The sequence below is a fragment of the Lepisosteus platostomus genome, chromosome 7 (assembly GCF_059453375.1).
Source record: "Lepisosteus platostomus isolate fLepPlt1 chromosome 7, fLepPlt1.hap1, whole genome shotgun sequence".
Classification (NCBI taxonomy): Eukaryota; Metazoa; Chordata; class Actinopteri; order Semionotiformes; family Lepisosteidae; genus Lepisosteus; species Lepisosteus platostomus.
The window spans coordinates 46,804,023-46,824,390 of NC_142617.1; the positions used below are offsets into that span (position 1 = coordinate 46,804,023).

The 20,368-nt window shown below is 42.2% G+C and overlaps 1 protein-coding gene across 3 annotated transcripts; it reads right to left on the minus strand.

Annotated features, from left to right (window-relative positions):
• Positions 1-1,474: 1,474 nt before the first annotated feature.
• sppl2a (signal peptide peptidase like 2A) lies at positions 1,475-18,475 on the minus strand. Of its 3 annotated transcripts, XM_088640801.1 has the most exons (17): positions 18,257-18,474; positions 17,772-17,891; positions 15,035-15,217; positions 14,126-14,215; positions 13,893-14,026; positions 12,642-12,793; positions 12,023-12,119; positions 11,274-11,375; positions 10,335-10,416; positions 9,590-9,664; positions 8,954-9,010; positions 8,760-8,813; positions 7,972-8,071; positions 7,784-7,864; positions 6,681-6,841; positions 5,579-5,612; positions 1,475-3,625 (listed from the first exon to the last, which is right to left on the minus strand). In XM_088640801.1, the coding sequence occupies exons 1-17, from the start codon at positions 18,308-18,310 to the stop codon at positions 3,585-3,587; spliced, it is 1,617 nt and encodes a 538-aa protein (XP_088496927.1). In that variant the 5' UTR covers positions 18,311-18,474; the 3' UTR covers positions 1,475-3,584. The 3 variants fall into 3 exon arrangements, with proteins under 3 accessions (XP_088496927.1, XP_088496928.1, XP_088496929.1); XM_088640802.1 differs by lacking the exon at positions 5,579-5,612 and having other exon boundaries at positions 18,257-18,475; XM_088640803.1 differs by lacking the exon at positions 8,760-8,813 and having other exon boundaries at positions 18,257-18,473.
• Positions 18,476-20,368: the final 1,893 nt, after the last annotated feature.

Consider the following 20,368-nt stretch of genomic DNA (forward strand, 5'->3'; position numbering starts at 1 on the left):
GGCACTATGAAACAGCTGGCAGTGACTGAACGGGATGGAAAATGTTCTCCAAGATGCAGCTGTGTTCAGATGATTAAGACATCTATAGCAGCAGTTGCAAACCATCCCCTTATTAGCCAGCAGTTAACACGAAACACAGAAAAACAGTTTAACCATAAAAAATCATTTGTATACACTAGGTGACAATACTTGAGAGTTTGACAGGATTAAGTGGTAGTAGAAAAGCAACATGTATAATAAGGAAAATTAAAAAAAAACTTAAAACGAATATTTGAATGTTTTTAAAGTGCACACAGGTGCAAATTTGTTCCTTAGTCATTCCTTTTCTAAATTAACCACATTGTTCTATCAGTGTTTGTTGTGCATACATTAAGTGCATTATTCATCAAATTAAAAAAGTGAAACCTGACTGTAATTACCACTGTTGTGCTGATGTTTTTCTCAACACAAAGTAACTCGGTGACCAGAAAGAAGCCTGTTACTGGAAGTAAAGAGGGATCAGATTTATAGCTCAGCAACACAGTTTATCAATTCTCTCTCCACACAGGTGATGAGAATTGATAAACGTTGTTTCCTGGTAAAATCAGAATTTATAAATAAAAAAATTATCACGAGCACACGCCCTTACACATTAAAATGCATTGCATAACATTATTTAAAATACAACATACATTTATTGTACACCTGTAGGTTTAATTATAAAAATTGTGTCATTTTGTACAGAACAATGGAGAACAATTATCCAGTGGAAGCAAGTTCACAGAAAAACACATCACTTGCAGAAAAATATGGTTGTAATTGATCTTGGAAATATCCAGGAATTGTACGTTTTTTCCATAAGAACATCTTGCTAGTGTAAAAACTTTGACAGCATGGTCACATGCATTTATTCTTCATAACTTATATATTATCCCTCTTCCCCATTTTCTGTGCTCACCATTGTTAAGGTTTGTGCTATCAATTATTTGCAAACTTAAGTCTTGATAAACCAATTTCACGTCTTAATTTATTTAATCCCGTCAATAAACTAGCCAACAATTCATAAGGAGATTTCCATGGTGGCTCAGATTGAGCCTACTGTTCTGCTCGAATACTCACAAACTTTAGAAACACTTCTGTGTATTTGTAAAGATAAGTAGTAAACTCACACCTGGAAGAAACTGGACATAAAATTTGAAATTACAGTAGATTATCGATTATTCAGAGACTGATCATCCTGCTTTTAACATTTTTTGGCAGTTACAGTATTGACAAACTTTTATTCCTGATCGAAAAGGTACTGTACTGAATATAAATCTGTATCACTTTGTATGAAACAAGCTTAAATAATGAGTACTCTCAAAAGTATTATTTCTCCAACAATGTTCTTTTAACGTGTATGTAGTATATTTGTGTTTTAAGCACTCCAAACTTATATACTGTAACACTGTAAACAAGTAAACAAATTCAAAACGCTAAATAACTACATACACAATAGTCAAAAACGCAATTTAATAAAATAATGTGCAAAAAACAACAAGAAAAACTTGAATGCCACTTTCCAGTATTTTTAAATCCCTTTCCCTCCTAGGGTGCCGCCTGAATTGATAATCCACTGTATTTTATTATTTCCTTGATTTTTCCGGACTAGGGAGGGTGAGTAGCTTATTGAGGAAACCCCAGTGATCACAGACCACTAGACTCGAGGCGGTAAACTGGGGGACGTACAGTGCACTATGGATGATTAAAGCACAACAAACAATGGGACATCCTGTGAAAAGATCTGACTTGGGGCAGTTACATCCTTTCTCCGGATGCAGGCAGAACCCGGCTCTTGAGAAGATTCAGCATAGAGAGTAGCAGGCAGCCAGCTGAGGAGACGAGTCTGCTGGCTCCATAGACCCACAGGATTTAAGAGACCAGTTCCTGAAAACAGCACCACAGGGCCTTCCCAAAAGCTTCTCAGACGTGTGCCAAGATAAAAGCGTCTTGTGAGTCAGTAAAGACGGGACCTCAGGAGGATATTACCTTTGAATTGTTGAAAAATAAGGAGATAACACTTTAAATTCACTATTTTCTTGCAAGAAGAAATTCCCATATGAAACTGTGGGAAGCAGAAATATAGGAAAGAAGAAACATTTTGCAAGCAACCAGGTAATGCAGCAGAATTTGCACTGTCATGACATTAAATGCACAGCACTTAATCAACTTCATCACACACAAGGCCAACCTTTGAAAGTAAAAAAAAAAAGGAATGTGGCACAAGGGTCATGTTTTTTGGTAAAGGATGAAAAAGCTGTAGGCACTGTAAGCGGTTTTTACTTTCCTTATAAGGCAGACTTTTTTAAGTCTCACGTGCATGCAGTGTGATTGCTGTGCAGAACAACAGAGAGCAGACAGTCCACACAGCCCTGAGCTGGAGTGCTGATCAAGTGCGGGGTGCACCTCGTCAGCAGTTTACAACAAGATCACCTCTTTCCCACATAGAATTATCTGAAAAAGATCTGTGCTGTAACTGGAAAAAGGATGTTTTGCGAGAGGCACGCATTTGAGCGTGAAGATACCTAATGAAAACACTCAGCCCCTGGTACCAGCGTGAATTTAATAAAAACATTCCTCGAGGTAACAGAGCCATCCATGTCTGATCACAGAACAGTTCATCAGCAGGTGAAACCCGGGTTAACTATGTGTCAGCTGCAATCACTTCTTTAAAAATCTAACTGCAAGAAAACCATTATTCTGTAATCAATTATCAAAGGGATTACAGTGCACCTCGCCACTGCACCCCAACACTGACCTAAACAACCTGCAGGAGGACACAGGGTCCTCCCAAAAGCCAGGTGTTGCCTATTTTAACTACAAACGCCTGAGCATCTATTCTCCAGATGCTGCTGTAGCTCCACAGACCCAGACAGTTTTGGTGGGGCCACCAGGGTCAAGTCTAAGAGTAGTTCTACACACTGGTATTGAAAAAGGGCTTAGATCTGCATTGAGATGTGGTCAAAGACACTAGTCCACATTGACAGGCAATTTCTATTACTTTTTTGACAGCTTTAAAATGCAAAGACTTATTATTGAAATCCAGTACAATACAAATTGTATTTCACCACAGAACCATTCTGAGAGCATTCTTATTAGTAATTTCAATGAAGCAGAAATAAAAAAAATGCATTAATTTGTTATTCAAATACGTCTCCTACTTATTCCGTTATATACATTACCCATTTCTACCCCAGGCACAATACAGTATTTATATACATAGGCTGTACAAGTTTCTTTTTTTATAGTACAGTCAGACAAAAAAAAACACAGCAATCTGTGCTTAAATTGAAGCAAGTTGAAGTATAATAAGCAAAATATAATCTGAACAGAACAAAATATTTGATGTGGCAAAAGTTTAAAATTTAAACTTACCAAATTTACAAATACTTTTTTTTTTAAATCTTGGATCAAATGTTCTCCCTAAAAATGGAGAAGCCATAATACCTATTGAAGCATTTGTTATCATTATTAATATCAAGGAACTCTGCATAACCGTGAATCACCACGTTGAGTTAAATACAAAAACGTAAAAAAATTAAACCCCTTTACAATCTTAATGGAAGTCAACATTTTCTTCCTCCGTTGCTGTATTCTGGTTCTCCATCTTTGAAAACAAAAAAAAAAACAACATTTAATTACTAACCAGTTCTTGATCCTGAAAAAGTCCAACTTCACAAGTCTTTACTGTAAATGACTAGCATATATTTTTGTGTTCAAAACAAAATATCAAAACGTGACTTCTTAAGAATTAAGTTAAATGATTAGTGTGACAAAGTAATTTTTTACTGCACATCTATTTATATCTAAAACTCAATGAAAATGCGTGACCATCAGGCCGGTCTTCCTTACACAATGGCGATGCACAGTCTCTGCTTTAGCTACATGAATCCTCACACACATGAAAAAAATTGCTTTCTCAGCTATTGGTAAATACGATGCTCAAATAAAGAAAATATCCACTGCATGAATTAAAACAATGGCTACTGTATCTTTGGAATCTTATCATGGAGCGAGGAGTGATCATAAGGGACTAAAACACAAGCACATATTTCCTGGAGTCACGTGTTTGACACATAGTATTGCACACAGAAATAATTTGATGTTTTGCTGTATTCAGGTTGGTGCCAGAGACAAAGCATGAAGGCAATGCCAGGATTGTCAGGATGGGTGTGATCTGCCCAATCAAAACCAGGATCTTCAAGGTCAATCTGGAGACTAACATGTTGATTCTGGCAGATTAAATCTTAAAAAATAATAACCCTGCCATAACTGTAAATGTAATAAACATTTAAAAAAAATTGTGCTGTAGCTGCTTTCGTATTATTTTACAGCTTCTCGGTTGGACGATTAAAACAAAACAAAATCAAAGACCAGATAAGAGACATATAAACATAAAATATGCAATCACTTGAGTTTTTTTAATTCCAGAAAACAAAATTAAACAGATTTCCCTGTTTTAGGGGGTGAAAACAAATAGAGATGATGCTAGTACAGCACATGACCCAGTGCCTTCGGGTCTACCGGGTCATTGCAAGAAAGCATCAGCATGCCACACAGTAAGCTCATCTCCACTGCCAAAACCAGAACACTAGTGGCTTAGATCAGAGTGGCACAAGCAGCAGCACACACTACACACAGGCCTGGAATGGACATGAAAGACGGGCAGAATCGCAGAAAACACCAAACCAGAACACCAACGAAGAGGTTGAAGCTGTGATTACAATGAAAATATCTCCCTATATGAGCTGCTGGCAGGTGGCACGGTAGTGCCAGTGGTTAGCATTGCTGCCTTGCAGCACTGGGGCCCTGGGTTCGATTCCTGGGCTGCTATCTGCATGGAGTTTGTATGTTCTCCCCATGTCCAGGTGGGTTTCCTCCCACAGTGCAAAAACATATTGGTAGGTTCATGAGCTTCTGGGAAAACTGGCCCTGGTGTGAGTGTGTGAGTGACTGTGTCTGCCCTACAAAGGACTGGAATCTAGTCCAGGGTGTATCCTGCTTTGTGCCCAGTGCTTCCTGGATAGGCTCTGGGCCACTGCGCCCCTGAACTAGACAAGTGGTTATTTCAAGTGATGAGATGATTTGCTTGCCAGTAATTCACATTTAAATTCTTTCTTTCCCAAATTGATTCATTCTACTTTTTTTTTTTACTTTCAGCCTCAAAACTTCTGGCTTTGAGAGAGAACTACATCAACAAACTTTGAATGACAGCAGTTTGGAAATTACATCTTTCCAAAGGGAGCATTGTCTGGATGAAATGCAATTAAAAACTTCCAGGGGTAGGGCGCCACCTGCTGGATTTTCAGAGTTACAGTTCTGTAAATGAAGGCTTGAGATAAATTGAAAATGAATAGATATTGTATACTGTATGTCTGACTGGTGGGGTGAGAAGCAAATGAGTTGTTTTTATTTACACCAATTATACAACTATTTTAGATAAACAAGAGAGTGTTAGTCACTAAAGATCTGATTGTAACCGAGGAGGAAGACTGCAAGAGCTATGATGTTACAAGCCCAGAGAAGCAAATGGCATTCAGAAACAAAGGCAATAGCACACCTGGTAATAAAGGTTCCCTTGTGGAGTCCAATACCTGATGAAAATGAAGTTATATCATGATAATGTTTAGGAAACACAGGGCTGACAAACTGACCACATGACACTATACAGGTATGATCTTAAAGTACATTGTTAAATGAGATTATGCAGATTAAATTACACTGACAGGAAAGATTTCTCAGCACGTGGAATCCAAACGCAATTGACACTTAACAAAAGCAGTCTTCATCTTTAGGTACAAAACCATTTTTTTTACACGTATGGACTCAGAACAAATTTGCAACAAAGAAATTTCAAATGTCTCTTGTAAACTTGCAATATAAACTTTTTTTGAACTAAGTACAAGGGGATCTAGTCTAAAACAGTGGAATGTGCCTCTGTTCTCTCTCTACACCTGTGGTTCCCAACTCCGGTCCTGGGGCATCACTGTTTTTTCGGGGTTCTGCCCCAGCGCTCTTCTTAATCACAGGCTCACTGACTTCAATTATCTATATGGCGCATATTCATACATCTGCTTTCAGCTCTTAAAATCTCAAATGGGCACCAATTTCAGAGATTCAGAACTGTTGCCATTCAGGCATGAGCCTCAAATGTAAGAGATTGGACCACTGTAGAAGAACAAAACACTCACTGTGGCCCAATGCAGTGGACACTAATACAGTTTCATTCCAACCTGTGCATCATCAACTGACAAACTAGGACAAGCCTTTAGTCAAAAATAACAACAAGCAAGTTGAGGAGCTGCTCTGTAAAGGTGTGTGTGTGTTGGAGTTCTTAAAAAAAAGTATCCTAGACATGGACAAACAGGACTGATCAACGGAACAAATTAGTAAAAGCCTAAACAAGTAATCACATCAATTATGTTATCAATTAGCCCTGAAGATCTAGAGCTCAGCTGGAAGGGAAACCAGCAGACAGTGACCAGGGCAGGACAGGGAACCTCTAATCTACACTGATGTGTGTTAATAAAAGGCAGCACAATATTAAATAATTCACTCCATAAAATATTAGAGATTTATTCAAGCATGCAGAAACGTAAACCAAACAAGCAATAGAGCGTATCTTAGTGCGGAACAGCAGGTTGCTCGTGCTGTATGCTTACTTCATATGTGGTTCCAGCCCAGAACTGTCTCATCTGTTTCCTCCTCCAGGCCACCACAGCACTGGTGAGGAGGGTAAAGGGCACTAGATACAGCAGCGCTGGCTGGCCCATCTTGGACACAATCATGACCGTGAACGTCACGATCATGCCGACGAGATAGGCTGCGGAGAGAGGGAGACATGAGCACAGCCCTTGCCAGAGAGGACCCCCTCAGACCACAGCGGGATCTGTCCCAGCTGAGATCTTTGCATAACCGGATCCTTAACTGAACTGACAAGTCGTCTGGCTGGAACCTTTCCACGTTCCACGTACACTAAAAACCAGCCCTCATGTTTACCAAGTGAAAAAAAAGGTTAACAGTTAACAATTCACTTATATAACAGAGTTCAGCTGCAATGAAAATCAGCAGGATTGTGGTTCCTCAGTAGCAGAATGACAGACCCTTGATGCACAATACAGGATAAGGGCTGGGCCCAAGGGCCAGAATCTAAGTTATACTTTACTTTATGCACACAGTGTCTTAGTGTGCAGGCATGTACTTACTCATAATTATAAACTTAGTGTGTAATTTATTTTACTAGAATATGCACCTACAGTACCAGTAAAATAATTTGAGAACATAAAATGTAAACAAAAAGTATGGCAAGTGCAATAAAATATTACATATAGTTTTCTTAAGAACTCTCTTATTTCAACACTGAAACCCCCAGTTAGTGCTCAACATTGATGTCTAAATATTCCATGTTCAGCCCATAAGCACTATCTTTCTCAGACTGAACATGTTAAACCATCAACAGCTGAAGGCTGAAATGTTCAGTTTCCATTTAATTGTTTTGTAGCCTTTTCAGACTGACTGCTATTTTAAGTTATCTGCCAACAGTGGCGTAAGCGATGCTGCTTTTCACCCAAGCCTAAAAGGAAAAACTTATGATCAGATTATCTTCTCCCAATAATTAGTTTTATTACAAGGACTGACATGGAACAAAAAGAGGAGGAGGCCTTTTGGTTGCTGGTAACTGATCCCAGGATGACATGATTTCCCCATCCTTACTCTAGACGGTTATTAGGAAACAGGGCAATTGTAAGTCTTGCTCATACTCTACCTATTGTGCAGGACAAGAAATAAATCCTCTTGGGGCTGTTGGTCCACACATCAAACCTGTGGCAGTAAGCCACCAGCAAGCCTGTTTCATCACACAAGAGCAGACATATCAGTCCACAACTCCGTGGCATAAAGAACATCCAGGAAACATGGCATACACGTGTGGTCTTTCGTGTGTGAGAGATTCACCTGGCACGATGATGTCGCCATAGCCCAGGATGGAAAACTGCAATCCACAGAGGCCCTGGGTTGGGGAGAAGAATCTAGGAACTCGCATTACGACAGGCAGCTGGAAGACACAGGGCACAAAGGCACCTCAAAAACTTGAAAGGGGAAGGGCCAGTGAAGTTAGATTTCTATAAAAGCAGCAACATGAAATCTTGTAATCAGATAATCAAGCATGAGGCTTGGAAATGTGGAAAAATCAAGGCAATCAAGCTGTTAGAAAAAGCTGAAAGATTTTACGTGCATTAAAGTTGTTGTATATTCTGTTATACTGGTGCTGTCTCATAGCTGCTACCATTTGTAAGAATTAAATGTTGCATCACTGATTTCAGAATGATTTTCAAAGTCTTTATACGGCAGTGCATGTGCATGCACTATATTAACATGCTGGGCTAGGTTCACTGCGCTACATCCTTACAATATATAATCTAAGCCAACAAACATCAATAAAAATCAAAATTTCGTGAGTGGATGTAAGGCCAATCAAAACATTACTTATCATAAAAACTAAATTTGAATCTGCCTGTGCTACTCAGTGACAGAATTACAAAGTTGTGCTGAAACAGAGCCCGGCATTGATTAGTGGCAGAGAGGTTAAACTGGCCATAGTGAGTAAAATCATTTGGGAATAAGCCGTGATGGAGTGCAAACAGAAACATGCAGCAGCCCCGAGTCTGGGCAAATCCTGACACAGGTCACAATCCCTCTCGTCTTCCCGTCCCTCCCCAGGTGAAGAGAAACCCTTGCCTTACTTTCTCAGAATGACCTGTGGGCTCCACGGGGATGTCCACCATGTTTCCGTCACTCTAGGATCAAACCCAAGCGGAAAGGTTTCCAATAAGCTCAATTAGAAAATCGGGAAAAGCCCATCAGATTGGTCAGCATGGTTAGTGCAGCTGTGTTAAAAGGGAGAAGCGTGCAAGGCCTGCCCTCTTCCAGGCTTTACCTTTTCACCTGTGGTTTCGGGGCCCAGTGCAACCTGCACCATGATGCTCTCTCCGTTCTGTGGAAGGCAGGAAGGCACACGCATCAACCCGCAGCCCAGAGCCCTGCTGGGTTTACTCTGTGCCTCAGAAGACTTTCTTACATTTCACGCAAGCAATGGGAAAATTCCTCCATGCTGAGGAATATGCTGAAACGAGACAGCTGCACAGGATCATCTCGATTAACTAGCATTTAAATGAGCTACCCGAGCCAAATGGATTCCTCTCGTTGGCGTTCTCTAATATTTTTCAAACAGCAACAAACAGCAGTGGTCTTTCTGTATATCTTCCTATTCCTGAAAACCTCACTTTTTTAAAAATCGAAACAGAAATAACACTAAAACACAGCCACAGGTTAGATTTTCTGTAAAAAAAAATCTGAAGAAGTGAGCAGTCAGAAGTAAAATGCCATCCTGGGTTAGCCAGGATAAAATAATTTAAGAAAGGAGAGACAGACGCTATATTCACTCTGTGCTACTTTCAGTGAATAGTACAGCTCTCTGTAATAAAAAATACAACTGGTGTGTTTTATCATTTTTCTGTAAACCTATAGCTGTTGAATCAGTAAATAGGCACATATGGACATCAAGCAGACTTACTGGTGTAAAAAAGGGAGTGATGAAGACAAAGAAGACATCATAGAGCAGCAGCAAACTCAGAAGTATGACACAAATCTGGAAGAGAGGGAAGGCAGACAGCTCAGTGCTCTGTCTTGAGTGCCCTTGTCTTTCAGCTGTTCTCCAGGCAAGGAAAATACCGTCCCCCCCAAGAGACAGAGAGGAGCTCAAAGCTTCAGCAGCAGCCTGTTCTGATCTCCACCCTGGTCACATGGCTCCGTGTCCTGCACTCACACGCAGATGGCACTGGTCTGCCCCTGCTGTCTTTGGAGCAGCTCAAACCACTGCCATGAATGGCCCCTTGCAACAGATTCCTCATACTGCATAAATCAGATCTGTTCTTTCAATACATTAATAGATTATTAAGCACTGACAAAGGGTTTGGTTTGCAGCAGATTAATAAATGTAGACAGCAATTCAATGTTAAAAACATTTAAGTTTATGTGTACAGCTGGGTCAGGAAGATGTATGAAATCCATTCATTTTCAGAAAGGAACTTATCCTAATGAGGGCTGTGCAAAACTGTTTGGGAGTCTAGGGATTATCCTAGGGAACTGGAGTGCCCTGAGAAAACCCCAGTGCGTACAAGCAAACTCCACACAGACAGGCTTCTCCCAAGGGCACTTTCACCATGGCAACACCCGAGTTAAATGGGAACAAATGGGAAAGCTCACTGTTTCATAACGACAGTAACAGGGAAACAGAAGTGAAGCATTATGACACATACCTTGAAATTAGAAACAGATATTGTCTTCATAAAATTAAGACAGAATGCAATTCCTAACAGGTCCTGTAAAGTCCAAATCCATCTAAAAAATAAATAAAGGAATTTAACATTTTATTCAGCCAAGTAACTTTAAAGGGGGAACTGCAGCACTATTTTTATAATTTGAAGTAGAAAGAATCGGCATTGATGAGCGCATTTCACACAACAATGAGAGCAAAGTGTACACAGTAACCTCCAATTGACATTACAAAATAGATGAAATTTCCAGGCATGTGCAGCTCCATATTGCTGTCATTGTCTGTGATTCAGAATGAGGCAACAAAACCTCCGGTGACTATTATATTGTACCGGTGGCCCTATTATACTGTAAACAAGCAGGCTTGTGAATACAGCTCTTTTAATCCAATAGAAATATTATTATTGACTTTGAGACAGTGTTGCAGATAACACCACATACATGTTAACTCTGCATGTAGATCATGTCGAAACATTTCTGCGGTGAAATGTCTGCTGCACAACCTGTACTTATTCACTTATTGGCATTTAGTCATTACAGTGACTAGTGAGCAGGAAGGACCGCATCATGTCACAATTCTCATGAACTCTTGACAACATGGCAACTATACAGTACTTTTGCCAAGTTCACGATTTTGTGTTGAATTTGGAATCCGTCAAATTTTGCAATATCGTCAATTTATTTTGTTATCAAGATTTAATAACAGGTCTTAGAAATTGAGACTTCAGTTCCTCTTTAATACTGCATATTAGCATAATTATCATAGCCCAAAACAGTAATTTATTCTTGACAAATCAGGGACATCAAAACAACTTCTACAAGACATCTTCCTACAGTCCTGCCCACCCCCCTACCACCACGTCCTGGGTGTGTGAGAGGAACTCATCACTGCTTCTGTTTAGTCCCTGCCTTCCATACAGTACCTGTCTTCATTCCTGTAGACCACCCAGATCACAGCGACTGCAACACAGAATGCTGCCAGGAGGAGCGAGATCACCGAACACTCCTTGCCCCGACAGGTAAAACTGAAAAACATGACACTTGGTTTTTCTTGATATTAAATGTTAACACCACCGAAGATAACCAGTAACAAACTCAGCTTTTCCTGGAAAACAGCTGAACTTTACAAAGGAAGGCATGGAGCCCCACCCACATTTGTTCAGTGATCAGAGACATGATGCAGTTTCTTAAAATGGAGATTTCAGATACACACTTAGCAAGTCGACCGTTAACTTTTTTAAAGCTTGGCAGATATTTCTGTAGTACGCTGAGACTTTGAGCCTCTCATGTTCTTGTGCTTGTCGCCTTTCCTTTCCTCTTTTTTGCGAAGGAAGATTTTGAAGGGACGAGAGAAGGGGATTAGCAATTCTGTATCTTCCTTTTCAATAATGACTCTCAGATGGAATACTACACCAAGAATGGTCTGTAACATTACTTTACTATGTATTTATGCATCCTATATTTGGTGTAAAACGCACTTTTAAAGAAAAGGGAACTGTTATTCGTGGTTTCACATTTGTACCAACAACATGAAATGAAACCAAAGCACTGAAAGTAAGTGTTATTACAGTATATGGAAATGCAAGATGTTACACGTAAGTGCAGCCAACAGCCTTGTGAATATCCCCAGGGCAGATGGGCAGTGGTTGTCGTTTCACCCTGCAGGACTGACCTGCATCTGCCACAGGGTAACCTCCGCACCAGCACGTCCAGGCAGCTGTACAGGGCCACTGCGGACGCCAGGCAGAATATAGCGATAATGACGTACACTGCAATGAGAGCCAAGAACAGTACAGCCGAGGGAGTCAGGACGCTAGCAGGAGGCGGTGTCGCACCACAAACAGAACGCTACATGAACCGACAAAACGCCGCCGCCGCCTGTGCCACAAGCATAAGGCTCAAGCCCCGTTGAAGACACGTCGGAGCATCCCTGAAAAACCACGCGGACTCTGGGAGAACATGCATACTCCACACAGATAGTGCAGAAGTCAAACCTAAGACCAGTGAGCTGCCTGACAGGTTGTGGCAGTATGAAACACGCCGTTACACACTTTCAAGGCATGGGTGGATGAGATCCTTGGATCAATTAGCTTTTAACTACCAAATGGGGTGAATGGCCTCCTCGCGTTTTTTTGTACCTTGCTTATGCTCTTAAGTGGAATTGAAACAGTTGTTGCTTTAAGATACATTTCACGTGAACTGTGAAGGGGGAGTCTGGCTAATCTACATTACTATTAAGATATGGAGACAAATATAAAAAATTAGATTCATGGGCAGTAACAAGTGCTTACCAAGGTAGGCATAGAAGAAGTAGAGTAAAACGAGCATCAAGCACATCAGAATGACGAATACAACCACCTTCGCAGGGGAGTACAGGAACACATCACCACTCTCCGCTCTCTGCCCACCTTCCCCCAGGTAAGCCTCTGAAGACATCTTATTCCTGCAGAGAAATCACACTCAGCACCATATTTTCATTTTCCTTTGCATTTACATCCTGTAGCATCTTTTATCCAGTAGGACCCCAAAGTACCTTTACATAAAGGAGGGAACCGACGTTATCCACCACTGACCTGCTGTTCCCATATAGCAGCCCTGGAATAGGGAAGGAGAGGCAAGAAGCTCTTGCTACTACCTTGCCTGTTTTTCTGCACAATGTCCTAATTTTCAGAACTACTGTAAGCTGCTTCCCTCCATCATCAAATCCAGAGGACTGACCACTCCCAGACCGCGTGTGGGAAGCACAAAACCACATACACTTAATTCTGTTGACAAGGAGATCAGGGTTTTGGGAGTTTTCCCATTAACTATCAGTATTAAGACTTTGCTGGAAAACAAAAGACCCATCTGATCAGCCTACCTCTCACCTGTTGGCTCATGAAGCCTAAGCACATGGACAAACCATGAGGGCAAGACAAATACATGCATGGACACTTTATTCTCATAAAGGTCTGCACTATACACACAAAAACTGCACTACCCAACCCAACATCTACTCTCACCATGAATCCTGATATATACAAAACTCGGTGAGAATGTGACTCCCAGATCTTCATCCATCCATTTTCTAACTACTTCCTCGAATTCAGGGCTGCAGAGGAGCCAGTGCCTATACTGGCAAGCAGCAGGCGCAAGGGCAGGTCCACTGCAGGGCAATACAAACACCACACTCACTCACACCACACCAGGGCCAGTTCTCCCAGAAGCCAATTAACCTACCAAAGTATCATTGGACTGTGGGAGGAAACCGGAGCTCCAGCTCTTCACCAATTACCTAATTAATCCAGGTGGATGCTGCACATTGGTGGTGGTGGAGGGGAGTCCCCATTACCTGTAAAGCGCTTTGAGTGGAGTGTCCAGAAAAGCGCTATATAAGTATAAGCAATTATTATTATTATTATTACTTTTTCACCACATGTGAACCTATTTACAAATAGTAGAGGCCTGAGTGACCTCTAGTGGCAGGTCAGCTGAAACTGCTGGGATAATTACTGCTGGCCTGCCACACCCCATTATGGTCAAATGCATATTTTTAAAAGCACCTTTCTTCAGCACCGCTCCAGTAGCCTCCCAGGGCAACAGTCAGGACGCCGATGAGCAGCAGGACCACAATGCTGGCGTCAAACACGGGCTCAGGGGGAGCGTACAACCTGACCGAGATGTTGTTGCCCAGCGTCTGAAAGAGAAAAAGCATTCAACACAAAGGGCACAATCCCTTTTTTGACAAACTGAAACAAACTGAAAACAAATAAGGGCAGATTTAGCTGGAGATTACCTCTTGCGCATCCAGTACGTCCTTATACCTGATGAGGGCCAGGGAGATGTTGACCTTCCCGTACTCAGTGCTATTCGCCGATGGGGTTGACTAGACAAGGACACAACAGAAGACAGAAGACAGGTCACAAACAAAAAAAGGCCATTTCTGGCCCATTTGAGCTTTTGGTAGTAAATTGATCCAAGGACCTCATCCAGCTTTTTTTTTTTTTAAAGAAGCCAGGATATCAGCTTCAACAACACAGCTGGCTAGCACGTTCCATACTCCAACTGCCATTTGTGTAAAGACATGCCTCCTGTTCTCATTTTTAAATGCACTTCCAATATGTGCTCTCTGGTGCGAGTTTCCCTGCTCATTCTGAAGAAAACCAACACACGTGCTTTGGTCCAGATGTGATTCTTTCACTTCTCTTTGCAGTGACTGTGAGATACAGCAGGATTGCACCCCATTACAGAACATACAGAAGAATAAGTCTTCTTCTCCTTTTTCTTAGTATTGCTGAGCTAAAAAACAATGGACTAAATGTTGTATGCAAGTTCAGAGAGTAACACTGAGATCCCAAATTAATGTTGCACGTTTCCTAGACACACTGGTGAAGTAGCTGCATAAGCAGTAAAACCCTAGACACCACATTTTCAGAATCTGCTAGACAAAGTACAAATACAGTCATAAAGAGAAAAGGAATTTACTGGTTCTATGTTTAGAAGACTCTATTGCCATTAACTTTTATGCTCAACTTGCCTATTTACAGTAATATTCAAGAAAGCACCCTGCGGAAAGTAAGAAGGGGGATACTGACAGAATATTGACAGAGGGTTTTACCAGAAAGGAATGGAAAGAAGGCCAGGGGACACTGGAATCAAGCGGCTCACCCGGTCAATTAGGCGGCCAGTCAAAGCCAACACTTACTATGTCTTTAGTGCTGGCAATAAGTATGGCCTTGGCACCGAGGCTTTGGGCAATCAGGGCCTTGGCGCTGAAGGAGCAGTTGCCTCTCATCACCACAACGGCTTTGTTCCTCAGGTACCGTGGGGGCAGTTCCCTGGCGCTGCAGAGGTCACTGGAGGTCAGGTTCACCAAGTCGTATGGCACCTGTGAGCGAGGACAAGTATCAGCCCAGTGCAACAGCCGTGAGAGTCCCATTAAGACAGAAGCACCCTACTAACAAGGTCTGTTTGAACACAAGGACAGTTACAAGCAAGGAAGGACAGCCCAACCGGCCTGTGTGTCTATTTTCACTCGCACAGTCAGATCAGAAATGTGAAGATGGGTTCACCATCATGCACGATGACTCCTTGCATTAGAGCAGGGGTCACCTGGTCCAGGGGGGGCCCAGTCCAGCAGTGCGTGTAGGTCAACATTACAACACCAATTTCTGGACATGGAACACTTCCATATTCAATTAAACCACTGACCTGTTAAGTAATTTAGAGGTCACTTAGTACTAAAATCACAGGACGAGCTATTTGTTTTTAACCTAAACAATTTTACGCAACCCAATCGATGGAACGCTATGAGAGGGTGAGCTGCTGATTGTTAAAGAAACAATGCTTCTAAGTACCCCATATTTATTTCTGATAGGATGACCAGCCTTATCTCTTTTCTTGTAGTTCTTTGAAAAGACTTCTATCCATATGGTGAGGGTTCAGCAAACCAAAAATGTGCTGCAATAGCATATTAACTTGAAGTGCAACTCTGCTAACTTTAGGCTAACAGACAAATTAGTGGGAGTTTGTGGTATTTCGCCATTGCTAAAAACATCTAAATATTCAGAAACCTATTCGAACGACTTGCGTAATTTGATAGGATATGGTGAGCTTCAGTGGTTTCGGTAAGGGTAGCTCATTCTGACAAACCACTCTGATCGTTCGAACTACGGGTGGCTCAGTTTGTCAGAACACCGCCCACGCCACCGAACGCCAGGCATTTGCTCCAGCATGCACGTTGTACTGCCATGGGAAGCTAAATCAACCTTGCGTTTTCTGCACGATATGGTTTTATCTTTTGTTTTAAGAAAATGCCCCCACGCTTTGCTTCTTTTTGAACTTTCCGCCATTATTGTTGGTTTTGTTCTTCAACACGTTCTATAGTTAAGACTGCCCCCTTCAGGTTAAGTCATTAACTCGCTGGACGAGGCCTGTTTGAAAATGCAAATGAAAAAATCGACAACAGAAATATTTGTTGACAATGTCAAATCACCATTTCAGTCCTACTTCTTTTACAGTAGCTCTTACATTTTAACCGTGTGTCCAAAAGAAGTTAAACTGCGTGACATTCCTCTCGTCTTTCTATTAATCATTGAATGCTTAACCTTACCTTAGCCACACAGCAGAAGAAAAAGAAATGAAACTCATCTGCTGTTCCTGTCATCATTCGTTTTTTTTGGCAGCATCAGAGATGCTTTGATCTTATTTCTGTTTCACATTTTCAGCTGAACCTGTTCCTCAGCTTTGCCAAACTGCTGAAAGACCGTCATGCGCTGCATTTCATTCCTCAGGTGATTTTACAGCCCTATAAAGCTATGGGGTGTTTAAACATTACACTGCAGTTTATCAGAAAGACTCCTTCCTTTCAAAGGCTTCATACATGCATATAGAATTACAAGACATGCTTGGTTTGACATTTTTCATGAAACACTTAGACATTTAAACTAACAGCAGCACTGAGCAAGAGGTACAGTTCCTTTATTACAACAAATATTTCTAACATAAAAAACAAGAAGCTAAATATTGAACATGTTCTGATACTTCAGTTCTGGCTCACCTAATTCCCGTTCCAGTTGTACATAAAACAGTGTACCAGTTTTACAGCTGCACATATCATTTTTGGAAATGTTGAATGCGCAATAAAATTGAATCATAGCTCTTGGTTTAACACTGGGGACCTGGGTACAATTCCTGGGATGCTGTCTGCACGGAATGTTTATGTTCTCCTCATGTGTGATCACATTGATCGTGAGTTTGATACACATTCTTAACTTGGGACATATGAACTACAGTAATAATAATAATAATTAATAATTGCAAACACTTATATAGCGCTTTTCTGGACACTCCACTCAAAGCGCTTTACAGGTAATGGGGACTCCCCTCCACCACCACCAGTGTGCAGCCCCACCTGGATGATGCGACGGCAGCCATAGTGAGCCACCACACACCAGCTATCAGTGGGGAGGAGAGCAGAGTAATGAAGCCAATACTCTTTTCAAGAAATGCCCTGGGATTTTTAATGACAACAGAGAGTCAGGACCTCAGTTTTACAGCCCATCCGAAGGACGGCACCTGTTTACAGTATAGGCTCCCCATCACTATACTGGGGCATTAGGTTGGACCCACATGGACCACAGGGTGAGCGCCCCCTACTGGCCCCGCTAACACCTCTTCCAGCAGTAACCTTAGTTTTTCCCCAGGAGGTCTCCCATCCAGGTACTGACCAGGCTCACACCTGCTGAGCTTCAGTTGGCTGCCAGTTGTGAGTTGCAGGGCGATATGGCTGCTGGCTGCTTATACAGTATATAAGAAAATATACTTGGGACATATCAGCTACAGTACATAAGAAAAATAACAACACCAACAAAATAGAAAAACAACAAGGCCGAGTCAAAACGCGTTTGCCACCCGAACCCATGCAGGACGTCAGTACTTACAGCGTCACTGAGAGACTCGGGAAGGGGCGTCCATGAGGAGTTAAACACCAGGCAGTAGGCCTTCTGGGCGCCTGCAGCGCCGCCGCTGGACGCGCGGAGCACTGCCACCTGGCAGCTCACCTGGAGTGCGACAGGGAACAGCCATCTCAAATCTCAGGCCCCCGACTTCGCCAGCAGCACCGCTCTGTCCCCCGCCTTCACGGCTTTGGTCAAGGCACCCAGACGTACTGTCACAAGCAGGAAGCTCGCTTACTGGCGAAAAACACGAAAAGCTCAGTACTTCGATACTTCGTAAACTATTTCTGTGACTTATTTTGTTAACTAAAAACTCATTACCGCAACATCTAGACATTTGGGTATTTATAATCAGATGTTGTTGTTTTTTTGGGGGGGGGCTGAAGTTGAAGCTACCAATAACCCTGAAGGGACTTCGGTCGCGTCGGAGAACTTCAAATCGACACAAGACAGAAACGACTTTACTGCACCTGCACACTGCAGCACCACACGCAGAGAATCACCGCGGTCCGAATTCTCCACATGGCTCAACATCCGGGGAGACTCCGTCTGCGTACTGCCGTGAAGTGTCTGAGGTGCCTGTTGTTTTTCTCTCAGAAAATCTCTATTTCAAGAATCATCCAGTATGTGTGAGAGAATGTTTCCAAGCGGAGGGTAGAAGAAAAAAAAAAAAGTTTCACTTCCTGTTCCGTCAGGCAAGTCCCCTGATCTGCGGCGCGAGTCATCGCGTCACGTGGCAGGTCTCGCCCTCGGCTGCCAAGTCCGCCTGTGAAGATTTTTAACTTCGTCGTCTGTAGCTCTAACAGCCCGGCTGTTCGGGTGGCGTTATTGTGGGCGTCTTGTCAAAGTGACAGGAGTAAATCAGCTATGTGATCTAGGTCGCAAAGCGAGCGTTCTTGTTTATAAAGCTACTGGTTCTTTCGCAGAAAATAATGTACAGAGAAAACTGGCTGAGTGCACCTCTTTCTTAACCAAAATGTTAACTTAAAAGCATAATTATCTGCTATAATCCATACAAGAAATGATTTATACTTGGTATACATACAGTAGTATATAGTAAATGCTATAAACGATGCTCATTCAGAGCAGCTGTGTTTGTCATCAATAAGATTTCCGGCGAGAGTGGCCCCAGTCAGCAGACTGTTGATTGGTTGTACTCGTCTCAGGGTGAAATGTTCGTGATGTTCTGAGGACAGACAGGTTTTGGGAGTGGGTTCAATTCTCGACGGCAGTGGTGCCCATGCCTGATCCTGGGGGTACACTGTCACGCCCGGCTTTTGCTCTGGCTGAGTTCTTATTCTCAGGCTAATTGATTTGAGTTTGCTGTTTGGGACAGAGTTTTAAATGTGCTATCAGCTCTTTCAGCTGTGACTAGGATTTGTACTTGGTATCAACCCTATACCTATTCATGAGTTTCAGAACTGGCCTTACTCAGATCTGCTGCCAGGAGTGTAACCAAATTTACTTCTGTAGGAGGGGGAAAACGCTCACTGTGGGAGAGTTTTATACAGTGCCGTTCCTACATGTGCCTCAGTTTATTCTCAGGACGGACTGAATAAACAGGTTTAGCCCTCGTGATCTAGAGCTCAGCTGGAAGGGAAACCAGCAGACACAGTGCCCCTGTAGGACCAGGGCTGGGAACCAGTGTTCTAGAGCTCAGCTGGAAGGGAAACCAGTGTTCTAGAGCTCAGCATTGGTGTTTTCCACAGCTCCCCAGTCACACACAGGGAAGAAAGCGGAAGTATCAACAGACACCTGTGCTCCACCCACCTTCCAAGCAGTCTTCTTTTAACAGATCACAGGAAGCACAGCCCCTTACTGGAGGGGCTGATTGGATGAGAGGTGTGTCCCCCACTGATAACCTGCAACGGCCCACGAGGCTGCAGAGGAGACTGGTGTTGTCGGTGAGACGTGAGATAATTACTGTACCTTTATTACAACAAACATTTCTAACATAAAAAACAAGAAGCTAAATATTGAATATGTTCTGATACTTCAGTTCTGGCTCACCTAATTCCCGTTGCAGTTGTACATAAAACAATGTACCAGTTTTACAGCTGCACATATCATTTTTGGAAATGTTGAATGCGCAATAAAATTGAATCATAGCTCTTGGTTTAACACTGGGGACCTGGGTACAATTCCTGGGATGCTGTCTGCACGGAATGTCTATGTTCTCCTCAGGTGTGATCACATTGATCATGAGTTTGATACACATTCTTAACTTGGGATATATGAACTACAGTAATAATAATAATAATTAATAATTGCTTACACTTATATAGCGCTTTTCTGGACACTCTACTCATAGCACTTTACAGGTAATGGGGATTCCCCTCCACCACCACCAGTGTGCAGCCCCACCTGGATGATGCGACGGCAGCCATAGTGAGCCACCACACACCAGCTATCAGTGGGGAGGAGAGCAGAGTAATGAAGCCAATACTCTTTTCAAGAAATGCCCTGGGATTTTTAATGACAACAGAGAGTCAGGACCTCAGTTTTACGGCTCATCCGAAGGACGGTGCCTGTTTACAGTATAGGCTTCCCGTCACTATACTGGGGCATTAGGACCCACATGG